Here is a 12909-nt window from a genome sequence, read left to right on the forward strand (position 1 = left end):
TTTATTACTCAAAAGCTCTTCCTCTCATCTTCAGTTTCCTGAAGACCCTCAGACATCATCATAATGTCTTCATCATAACTCACCACCCATCGGTTTCTGTACCTCTTTCAACATATGAAAAAAAGTGATTGAGAATTTATAACACTTTAATGCAGAGCAATATGAATTGCATTGTTTATATTATTATATGTGGCGAGAAATTAGTAATTTTAATAAGAATTAATAACTTTAATAACAACTTGCATTTAAGATTCAAATTTACATTATAGCATAAGTAGGCTATTATTTAGATTAATTATTCATTTGTAATAAATTCAGTAATAATAACCTGTACAATATAATGCATAGCAACACATTAATGACTCATTATTATTATTATTATTATTATTATTATTATTTTCATAATTGTATCTGGGCATTAAATTTCCTTTCTCATCTGAAAATATGTTTGTATCTGTTTGCTTATTAACGTAATTATATTTGGGGGATTCGTTTCACGTCCCTATTTTAAATTGTTCTCATAAAAATATAATTTGTTCGGCCTAGTTGATTTTAAATTATTATTTGCAGCAAACTGGTGTGAGTTTCATTTTCCAAACTTCCTGTTCCTGTTCGTTTTCAAAATAATTATTCCAATGTTCATTTTCATATAAAATTAATTATCTGTCACGTTATTCTGTAAATTATACCAAAGAAAAATCCTCTAACGGCATACTTTAAGGAAATTTATTTAAAAAAGTGGTTGCTAGATAAGTAGTCTACAGTTCACGCAAACGGCCTCTGCGTGTTCTTTGAAATTAACTGTTCAAAAGAACCGATTCCCGGAAACGACTCAGAGTCGGTCACTCACTGAAAGCTGTCGTCCAATCAAAGAGCAAAACGCACGCAGTGGGCGGTCCTTCGCGTTGGCGGTTGTGTTTGCAGCAGCAGCAGTAGATCCTGAACAAATTCTATCGAGAATTAACGAGCTTTTTTCTGTTAATCATTTGAAATCCCACCATGACCAATTTATTAACTGAAAAATTGAGTTTTTGTTGATCGGACCAAGAAATCCAGCAAGCAAACCGGTCGCTCTGCTCGGTAAATATTGTCTGTGTTTTGTATGTTATTGGTGTGCTGTAATGTTAGTTAGCGACATTAGCAGCATTTTTATGATCAGTGTCTGTGTGTTTACTTTGTTAGCGAAATCAATATTTATTAAATAACTATTTAACGCTGACTTTAAGATCATCCCGATAAGTATTGATGTAATGTGATTTGATGTTTGAGAGTTTAACAAGCGATCTAACAGGACGTTCTGCAATCTAGTGTAGTTCGCATACTATCCGTGCTCCGATGAGAAGTGCGTCCTAAACCTGGGGAAAAGTGGTCACATACAGTATAACAGGTTAAATTACATTTTTCTTATAACAGAAATAATTAAACATTTAAATATGATAAATTAATACAGAAAAATATATAAAGTTAAAAGTTTTACACAGATTAAATTGCTAAAGAACTATAAAGACCCATAGGTATCACTTTACAATAAGATCTCTTTAGTTAACCCATAACATTCACAATGAGCAATAGCTACATTTGCTACAGAATTTATTAATCTTGTTTACAAAATACAAGTCTTAGTTCATGTTAAATAATGCAGTTGCAACTATAGATTTTAACAACATGTTATTAAATATTGCAATACCTAAGGTAACTGAATGTTCAGAAGAATTTTAATGTTAACTAATGAAGCCTTAATGTAAGAATCAAAACGCTTACAAACAATATCTAGGGCATGTTGTAGCTCAGATTAAAATGGAAAAAATGAAAATGAAAATAACCTGTTAAGTCTTAATATTAAGTATTTGGCGCTGGGATGAACATTATTGATATAAATTATTTAAATATGTTTTAGAAAGTAGTGCAGCTTTATTTATGGGGTTTCCAGAGTAACGGCTGTATTTCCTGCAGTTTAGCGCCATCTGCTGTAAGAGAGTGAATGTGCTTTCATTCGCGTCTCTCACGTGTTCCTCATGTGCTTCTCATGCGTGTTTGTTTACATCAGAGCACACACTTGTCTTTCAAGCAGCATACAGCTGGCTTGTGCATTTTTACCAGTTGATGGGGAAATTAGTCTTAAATCCCAAATTCTGAATTATGTTTAATGTATAATTATTCACGGTATTTAGAAGTGCCCACGATAACTATACCGTGCATATTCATTACCGTGATATATTGCATTTCCGAATAATGGCTGCATTACTTGTATGAATACGCCTGTGGGGTCCACACTCAAAGCTTTTAGTCGCTGTGAATTTAACAGATAATAGTGTTGCGTAAATATATTGCGTTATTAATCTGAATGCGGGATAATGTGAAATAGAGGCTGATAGAAGTGTGTCAGACCAGTGTTATTTTAGTATCATATCTCAGTTTTTATTAATATTATGAATATTTGTATTATATTTTATTATATTTTATATATTTTGATATTGTAATTTTGTTGTTTCTGCGAAATCACCCTCAGGTTTTTCCAAACTATCTCTTCCCTTGAGATTTTGAATAATTTTGATAACCAAACAGTTAATGGTAGCCACTGACTTCAAAGCCCTAGTATTTTTTTATTTTTTTAACAAATACAGGTGAGTAAATCATGACAGAATTTTCACTATCCTTTCAGTTTTAGTATTTTAGTAATGTGTGTTTTATTTAAGGGTAATAACCCTGTTTCAGCCCTTAATTCTTGCTTGTGGTGTCTCCTGCAGATCATATGTGAGGATGGAGGATATGGAGGTGGAAGTAGCTCCAGGATCCAGTGAAGCCGGTGTGATTGTAGTCTCTGACTCTGAAAGCAGCACAGAAGAAGAGGATGTTCCCATGCAGGTTCAAAGCCCGTCGGATCGACCCAGAACATCTGGCCTTCGGGTGGTCAGGAGGAGACATATATCTGGGTAAGAGAACGCAACAGCTGGACCAGCAAACTGATGCTTTTTTACCCCAAAATGCTTGCAGGAATTTCTTTGGAATTCATAAATTAACTCATTAAAGTCAAATGTAAATACAGATCATGACTTGATCTTTCTGACTCCTTCCTCTCTTCAAGTTCACGGACGCAGTTCTCCCCGCGTGAAGAGAGAATCCGCAGACTCCGGGAGCTCATCGTGGAGAATCTGGCCGAGCGGCTGAGCGGCTCCCAGGACGCACCGCGTTCAGTTCCTCACGTAAACCCCCCGGCGCTGGATCCTGAACCCAGTTCCAGACACACCGCTGCTGCTGTGAATGTGCCCACGTCTGATGAATCCAGCGCTACAGGTCCACGGCTCATTTCATCTCGTTTTAGCCATGATGTATATGATTTTAGTCACACTCAGTCTGTTCCCGTGGCTCATTGCGTTAGCAGCGCAAGGTTGTGGGTTCGACTCCCAGGGAGCACATGTTAGGTAAATAATGTTAGCCTGAATGCACTGTAAGTTGCTTTGGATAAAAGCGTCTGTTAAATGCATAAATGTAATTTAATTTTAGTCAGTTAGAAGTTCTTCATGACAGTTGACTGTTCGAATTTTATAGTATTATTTTTGATAATTTAAGTAGTTTAGGTTACACTTTATTTTAAGGTGTCTTTGTTACAGTGTAAATATACATTTAAGTAATATTAATTAACTACATTTATTACACTTATTTTGTGGTTAGGATTAGGGTTCGTTTAAGGCTTACCTGCATATAATTATGCATAATTAATTGTTATTATAATATTAAGTATATGTAACGTGTAACAAGGACACCTTAAAATAAAGTGTTAGGCTACTGTCATTTACTTAATCAAAAAATGTAGATAATTTAGGTTCTGTAAATGTATAACATAGATGCACAATATATAATTAATAGTAATACATATGTTTTTAATTCACTGTAATAATCTATATTGGATATAACAGTTATTTTTTTTTAAGCACCAATAATAATTTTTTAAGTGTAATCTTTTGCAAATTTCAAGCTGATGGTACATTTTCATGCATTATAATATGATGTTGTAGGTTTTATTAATTTAATTCATCTAAATAAATTATGATATAAAAATAAATTCAAATGTCTAATACCATTATAATATCAAATAGATTCTAATGTCAACAATAACATATATAAATAATACATTAAATTTTTTACACCCACCTTTATAAAAAAGACACTTTATTTACATTTATTTTATTTTAAACTGGATAAGCCGATAATAGCATTCTAAATTCTCTAAGTTTAGTCAATGCAAAATGCACAATAAAAAAACTCAACTAATTGATGATGAAATCTGGTACTTTTATTGATCGGTTTATTCTTCAACCATATATTTTCGTTGCTGTAAGCCGTATGTTTTTGTGTAACTCAGGGTCCAGTGTTTCTACAGAGGCCGAAGCGTCCATAGCAGCCGCTCGACCAGAAGAGCCAGAACAAGAGTCTGAGGTGACTGATGCTTTGTGTTGATAATTTGTCTTCAACTGTTGATTGTGAATTGACAGTTGATTGTGAATTGTCGTCTGTCTCTGAGTCGGAGAATCCTGTGGCGGCTGCAGCGGCTCCCGCTGGAGAGACTGTGGCAGACGAGGGCGAGGGAGACACCTGCTCCATCTGTTTTGAGCCCTGGACCACGGCAGGTGACCACCGCTTGGCCGCTCTCCGCTGCGGTCACCTGTTCGGCTTCATCTGTATCTCCCGCTGGCTGACGGGTGGAGGGAGTAAATGTCCACAGGTGGGGTTCACCGTTTCACTGAATGAACACTGTGAGACTTTATTTTGAAGATTATTGTACATTAATTTAGTTTTTTCCTATATTGTTTAAAAACTATTGATAGATGTTAAATACTAAAATATAATAAATATTAGTATAATAAATACTTAATGACATCCATTTTTCTGTTTGCTGTTTTTTGAGAATGTCTGTGATGCCGTCTGTCAGTAAAATCCTTCTGTGTCTCCTCAGTGCAATAAACCAGCCAAGCGTGGTCATATCATATTTCTGTATGCACGGAAACTGAAAGCGCTGGACAACACGGAGGAGGTGCGACTGAAGAGGTGCTTATTTGAGTTCATTATTAGGTTTATTTGAATGCATGTGCGGTGTATGTCTGAGCTGCTGGTTTGACCGTGCAGTCGTCTGGAGCTGGAGCAGGGCTCACGGAGGATGGAGCAGCTGGAGGTGGCTCAGTGTCGTCAGCAGATGCAGCTCATGGCCGATGAAAATGTGCGGCTGCGCAAAGAGCTGGAGGTGTGTGTCTTTCTCAGGAGAAACTCTGCGCTCTTCTTTCTTATAAGTCTCATGTGTCTTGCTGCTAGTTATCTGGAGCAGGGCTTTCAATGTTTTCAAGTCAAGGACCCCCAAAATATGATCATAAAAAAACCTTTCAGCAACATTTATTATAAACACCAAACCTAAACTGTTTTATTAAAGTGAAACTAATGCTTCTGGCATTTGGGAAATGTACTATAAAAATAAACTTGGGATCACAAACCTCTTTTCTTCAGCACAGATTCAAATTGATGTATCTTAGACATGTTATGCATGCTTAGCGTTAATTTTATTACACATGTATCTTTGATTTATAAGTCAGCATGACTCCGTTATTCAAAAAAATAACGTTACAAATGTTATTTTTGTAATATTGTTCCAAATTTTTTACAGAAAATATTTAGGATTTATGTTGATTTGTGTGTTTCCATACTGTTAAAAATGTCAGATTTCAGTAGAATAGTTATTTTTAAATAAGAAATGCTTTTGACCAGTCTTTGGAAAGCAGAATGAAAAATGGTTGTATCAAAATTTTGGTAAATGTTTAATATATATATATATATATATATATATATATATATATATATATATATATATATATATATATATATATATATATATATATATACTTTTTTTTTTTAAGCATATTTAAATCATTCCCTTAAATGGGATATTTCATCCCGTAATGAAAATATGTCTTTACATAGAAAAAAAAAAAGTTTCATACAGTGAAAGTCAATGGTGTCCAAAAACCCAATTTTGACCAGACCTTTCTATAAAGGGTGGGGTGGCTGAATAAATTATCCAATAGCAAGCGAGAGCCCCACACTAAGAGCTTTGATCATGTGACCAGTGGAAGGAAAGCGTCACTGCTGCTGTGTTCAGTCCTGATCTGTGTGTGTTCTGCAGGAGTTGAGGAGATTGAAAGCTCAGGCGGCGTTCGGCTCCTCTCAGGGAGCGTCTCTCTCGTCGTCCCAGAGGCAGGACTCGTCCAGCGGGGGACACTACGTCTTCTCTAAGGCTGTGCTGGTGTCTCAGACGGGGGGCAGTAGGGTTCTATCCTACTGTGAGCCTCTCGGCTGTCTGCTGGCGTCTCAGCCTTCTCCACAAGCCACCTTGGTGCCAGGTAGGAGTTTGAGCTATTCTGTGTTGAGTATTTTCCCTCTCATTGTTTATATGGCCATGGATTGTTGCTCCCTCAGGCTTCGGTGTGAAGAAGATCAGCGCTGCGACCCTCAAACCCAGTCAGTATGTTCCCATCCACTCCAAACAGATCCGAGGTCTGGCCTTCAGCCGACACCAGGACAGTCTTCTGCTGTCTGCGGCCCTCGACAACACTCTCAAACTCACCAGGTGAGAGACCGATGCTGTCCTCCTGGGTAACACTTCTGTGTCCCATCTACATCATCTGTTGTAATATATAAGAGACACCTGCTATAATCGCACAACACATAAAACACAGGTACACAACACACAAAGCAAGACTGTGTGTGCTATTTATATATATGTACTAATAAAATATGTGTGTTTGCCTGTCTGGACAACTCTGCATTATTGGGTTACATTCAAACCAGACTGGAATATGATTCTTCTTCGGAAGATTCTGATTCTGTTACTCAGAATGCTTTGTGAATGTACACACCTTTTTTAGTTGAAGATGAATCCCAGGTGATTTTTTTTTTATGCACCAAAAACCATTGCTAGTTTCGATCAGCTTCTGAATACAGCATCTTGAGACTCTTTTGAGTTGGGTCATGTGACGTTTTCTCCGCAGCCTGATGACGAACACGGTGGTTCAGGCCTACAACACGGGCAGACCTGTGTGGAGCTGCTGCTGGTGCCACGATAACAACAACTACATTTACGCCGGTCTGGCCGGCGGCTCTGTGCTGGTGTACGACACGCGGGACACTAGCACTCACGTTCAGGAGCTGGCCCCGCTGCGCTCCAGGTCACTTTCAGCCGTTTCAGCTTTGGTCAAACTGTAGCATGCTTGTCAATATTGCTGGACTGTGTCCCATACAAACTGGTTTGTTGATAATATTGTCTCGCTTCTTCACTGTAGCTGTCCAGTGGTGTCTCTGTCCTACATCCCGCGTGCCGCCTCCAGCATGTTCCCCTGTGGCGGCCTGATCGCTGGCTCGCTGGAGGGCGGATGTTTTTGGGAGCACGTGGAGGGAACCACATACACGCCCCACATCCTGCCTCTAGAGTCCGGCAGCTGCACAGACATACAGGTGGAGCCGGACAGCAGACACTGCCTCGTCACGTACAGACCAGGTACATGTCCAACCCACACACGGCCAGCTCTAATGTGCAAGGCACCAATTGTGTCCGTTAGTTTTCTCAATATTATAATTAAGGGCCAAGCACTGAAGGTAATTGTTGTTCTGCTCTTGAGTCTCTGGCAGTCCATAGAACTGCTTGCGGAAAAGTTAATTTGGCCACAGGTAGAGGACCGTTTCAACTACTATCACCGTGAATTTGGAGAGACTAACGCAAACCCTATAGCACCACCAACAGCTCAGATTTGTAGACCCATTTATGCTAATAACTTTCGAACCGCCATACGTTTGTTTTAGAGATGACTCCTTGACCACTGGTCTGGTTTTTGCTGAAATTTAACCAGATATGACAAATGACAAAAAACAAAAAGTATCTTGAATAATGCGCAAACTAATTTGACGAAGAGCACGCCAAAATGGACGCATGGCTACATCTCTGCAACGCTTTAGTGAATTCAAACCAAACTTGCTGTGTGTTAAGACAGCCATGACCTGACGTTACCTGCACAGTCTCAGCATGGTGCCATCTAGTGGTCTAACAATACGAAAAATCCCTCTCTTTTGCTCATAACTTCGGAACAGTTTGGCTAAAAATTACAAGTTTCTTCAGCAACCCTCTACATATCGAGTAAATCACTTGCATATGCAACTAAATGTTCACTCTGGGCGACTAAATGATTTGTTGAAATGATTGTTTAATATTAGCCAGTGGCTAATTAATTGTCAGAATTTACTCACCAGTGTGTGAGTTGGAGGCTAAGCATAAGTTTAGCACTTAATATATTTTCACATGTCTCTACTGTGAAAGTGCACAACTCGCCGTCACTTTCTCTCTCACACACAGAGAGAGAGAGAGAGACTTGGTGCGCTATGTGTAAACAATATTCTTTGTTGTATTTTTCTGTCAAAATTCCTTTTGAATTCTTGCAAACAGAAAAACAGCAATCTCATTGGCTGGCGGTCACCTATTATCGTCACCGGTTTGATTCGGCAAATCACTTTGAGCGAATGCACAAAACCCGATTAATATTCATGAATCCAACAGCTCATTAATACTTAGTAATTCTTAGTGCGTTTTATGCTTCTTATTAATAGAATTCATATCATTATTATCCTATCAGTATTTTTGGTAGGTTTTTTTTTACAGAAACACTGAATGAACGAAAAAGCACCACCAACAGTCCAGTTAAAATCTTCAGTTAAAATGACTAATATGCATTCAGACATAATTATCAAGTTTACTTCCAGTGACTAAAGTTATATTATTAAATAATTATTTTATTATTATAATGCTTGACTGACTAATGTTAAGTGTTAACTATATATATATACAAACACACACTCACCTAAAAGATTATAAGGAACACCTGTTAAATTTCTCATTAATGCAATTATCTAACCAACCAATCACATGGCAGTTGCTTCAATGCATTTAGAGGTGTGGTCCTGGTCAAGACAATCTCCTGAACTCCAAACTGAATGTCAGAATGGGAAAGAAAGGTGATTTAAGCAATTTGGAGCGTGGCATGGTTGTTGGTGCCAGACGGGCCGTTCTGAGTATTTCACAATCTGCTCAGTAACTGGGATTTTCACGCACAACCATTTCTAGGGTTTACAAAGAATGCTGTGAAAAGAGAAAAACATCCAGTATGCAGCAGTCCTGTGGGAGAAAATGCTTGATGCTAGAGGTCAGAGGAGAATGGGTCGACTGATTCAAGCTGATAGAAGAGCAACTTTGACTGAAATAATCACTCGTTACAACCGAGGTATGCAGGAAAGCATTTGTGAAGACACAACACGCACAACCTTGAGGTGGATGGGCTACAACAGCAGAAGACCCCACCGGGTACCACTCATCTCCACTACAAATAGCAAAAAGAGGCTACAGTTTGCACAACCTCACCAAAATTGGACAGTTGAAGACTGGAAAAATGTTGCCTGGTCTGATGAGTCTCTGATGATTTCTGTTGAGACATTCAGATGGTAGAGTCAGAATGAGAACATGGATCCATCATGCCTTGTTACCACTGTGCAGGCTGCTGGTGGTGGTGAAATGGTGTGGGGGATGTTTTCTTGGCACACTTTAGGCCCCTTAGTGCCAATTGGGCATCGTTTAAATGCCACGGCCTACCTGAGCATTGTTTCTGACCATGTCCATCCCTTTATGACCACCATGTCCCCATCCTCTGATGGCTACTTCCAGCAGGATAATGCCCCATGTCTCAAAGCTCGAATCATTTCAGATTGGTTTCTTGAATATGACAATGAGTTCACTTTATTAAATAGCTCCACAGTCACCAGATCTCAACCCAATAGAGCATCTTTGGGATGAGGTGGAACGGGAGCTTCGTGCCCTGGATGTGCATCCCACAAATCTCCATCAACTGCAAGATACTATCCTATCAATATGGGCCAACATCTCTAAAGAATGCTTTCAACACCTTATTAAATCAATGCCACGTTGAATTAAGGCAGCTCTTATATGCTGTTTCTAATAATCCTCCTTTAGGTGAGTGTGTATATTTATATATATATCAGTCTGGCGAGTAAACTAAGAAATATACTAGCCAATGGCGAAGCAATAGCCAAGGAGGGTTGCTTTAGATTCGGTAAAGCATATCGAAACCGGTGTTGATTTTATTTTATTTATTTTTTGTCTTGTTTAAAACCATCAATAAAGGGGTTAAACTATAAAATAAAAATGCTAATATTGACCTATAGCAATATAAACTTTGATATTATTAGATTTAATTGTGTTTTTTGTTTTTTATGATTGATTTAAAAAAAAAAAAACATCAAATGCAATTTAGACATTTTTGACTCTTTTGCCGCGTTTCCACCGCAGGAACTTTACCCAGGAACTAGGGAACTTAGGGCTGGTACTTGGTGTGTTTCCACCGCAGGAACCAGGAGCTAAATAAAGTTCCGGGTAAAAAAATGCCCCTCAGAAAGTCCCTGCTGGCGAGGTGGTACTTTTTCAAAGTTCCGGAACTTTCGGGGGCGGGACTTGGGCGCTAAACATTCTGATTGGTTGAGTTCACGCAGCACTGGTTGAGTTCAACCACCATTTATTCGGATCATTTTCAAAATATTACTGTTATTGTGTCATGAAATGTAATTTTAAAAGTATTTGAAGCGAGAACGTAGTTGTTTATAAACTCAAATCTGTGGTTTATTAATAAAGCGCCTATTTAAAAATGTGTTTCGCCGATCTCAGAGACAGCATCACCTCGGCTAGACCATCTGATGTGTGCCGTTGGCTCTGATGTCTCTTTAGTGGTTAAACATGACATATTATTCAGCTGTGGGGGAAATCTAACAAGTAATCTTTGGTCTTTATTCAATTTATCAATATGTTAAAATGAAAATAAAAAGGCAAATTTATACAATATTTCGTTTCATTGTAATGACCGTATATATACACACGCATATCCCTGAACTAAGTACATTTCTGCAGCTGTTATTATGATTAAATGAAAATGAAAGGAGGCAGTGGTTTTTGATATCCCATTTCATTTTATTGTAAATATACAGAGGAAAATTGCAGTAGCCATGGTCAGCTGACTGAAGTTATCAAGTACGCTGCTGTTTGCAGATTTACCGGATTCGCGTCGTCGCGGACATCACACTCCGGAGTCGAATGCACAAAGTCTGAACTACCGAGCAGGCACGTCCAAAATCAGCGTAGTTTTTTGTATTCAGAAACGCGCACAGACCTACGTCACCAGTCTATTTGCCTAATTTTCCCGGTACTTTACACCGCAGTGGAAACGCAGAAAGCAACAGGTCTGAGGGGAAAAAGTTCCTGGGTACAAATAAGAAATTTAATGTGATTAGAAAAATGCTAATGTTGTCTAATACAGATATTATTATCTTCCAATATCAGATTTTAAGTCAACATGAAGAAAAATTTGCCAATCTGTTTTCTAAATGCATGTTATGGATCTTACTGTGAACTTTTCATCCTTGCATGTTTCATTTCTGTCATTCATTTATTGACTTGACCTCGTAAAGTTTCATCAAACTCAAACTTTTGATTTTATGTCTTGGTTCCTTTGTAATAGCATTGACATGTCATGTCTGTGTTGTGTGGTCCAGGTCGCTCAAACCCGTCACTGCGTTGTGTGTTAATGGAGCTCAGCCGGACGCCTCAGACAGACAGCAGACAGCCGTCCGTCTGCTCCTGCTCTCCGGTCCAGACCTTCACCGCTGGATCCTCCTGCAAACTTCTCACCAAGAACGCCGTGTTCAAGAGTCCGGCCGGAGACGGAGCCACACTCGTGTGTGCTGGAGACGAGGCCACCAACTCCACCATGGTGAGGAACGCTCCTCTTTGTGTTTTCTCATTCAGTATCTTATTTTCGTTTGGTGACTGGTTGCACATTCTCCGCTCTGTCTGCAGGTCTGGGACGCCGGCACTGGTGCTCTGCTCCAGAAGATGCCTGCAGATCTCCCCGTGCTGGACATCTGTCCGTTTGGGGTCAACCAGAGCAGTTTTCTGGCCTCTCTGACTGAGAAGATGCTGAAGGTCTATAAATGGGAGTGAGACTCTGAAATCTGAAGAAGCTTTTCTCATAAACCAAATACGTGTCCTCTGGTGGTCTGGGACGCTGTGTGAGACGATTGTCTGTTCACTGTGTGCTTTTGCTAATTTTAAATCTGAATATCTATATTTTATGTTGTGTTTTTTATAAAGAGATTGTTTTCTAACCTTAAAATCAAGGCTTTATTAATGTCTCTGTGATCATTGTTCACTGTTTTCATTGTGTATATGTAAGTGTTTTTTTTAAAGTTTTGCTTTTAATTTCTTTAATAAAACAATAAATGCATACATTGACACCATTTGTGACATCTTTAAAAACATCTTATAGGAGTCATAATAAAAAATAGGAAAAATATAAAGACATTAATAAAGTTGATATTAGGGATTTGAGCCAAATCAGGTTATTTCTTGGGTGTCATAAATGTTCCCCTGCAGTGGTCCAGCAGTAAAGCTTGTGTGCAAAATTTGGGCCATGGCTTAATATGTCATTGGTAATTAAAACAGAGTTAACATTTTAAGAAATAATTTTGAGAAAACAGCATTTTTATAAGATATGTGTATTTTATAAGCAAATTTATGGGCAGTAGCGAATAATAGATAGTGTATTAAAACATTGATAATTCTGAGGTTGCGTCATATTTCGAAATAAAAGAACACGTACTTGTCTTCCTGCAGAGAGCGCAAGGTTCTCTTTATTTATTTATTTATTATTATTTTTTTATTTTTTTTTTTGAAGATACGAATGAAAAAGAATAGATACAACAATTAAAATGTTATATCCTGGAATATTGTCTGTCAAAAAATTGTTTAACCGAAAACAA

The 12909-nt window shown here is 38.2% G+C and overlaps 1 protein-coding gene across 1 annotated transcript; it reads left to right on the forward strand.

Annotated features, from left to right (window-relative positions):
* The first annotated feature begins 838 nt into the window (after positions 1-838).
* On the forward strand, positions 839-12384 carry rfwd3 (ring finger and WD repeat domain 3). Its single transcript, XM_026239559.1, has 13 exons — positions 839-1080; positions 2748-2933; positions 3086-3294; positions 4364-4437; positions 4523-4723; positions 4955-5046; positions 5125-5239; positions 6170-6386; positions 6463-6613; positions 7035-7211; positions 7326-7540; positions 11644-11861; positions 11948-12384. The coding sequence occupies exons 2-13, from the start codon at positions 2761-2763 to the stop codon at positions 12089-12091; spliced, it is 1986 nt and encodes a 661-aa protein (XP_026095344.1). The 5' UTR covers positions 839-1080; positions 2748-2760; the 3' UTR covers positions 12092-12384.
* The last annotated feature ends 525 nt before the right edge of the window (positions 12385-12909 follow it).

The sequence above is a fragment of the Carassius auratus genome, chromosome 50 (assembly GCF_003368295.1).
Source record: "Carassius auratus strain Wakin chromosome 50, ASM336829v1, whole genome shotgun sequence".
Taxonomy (NCBI): domain Eukaryota; kingdom Metazoa; phylum Chordata; class Actinopteri; order Cypriniformes; family Cyprinidae; genus Carassius; species Carassius auratus.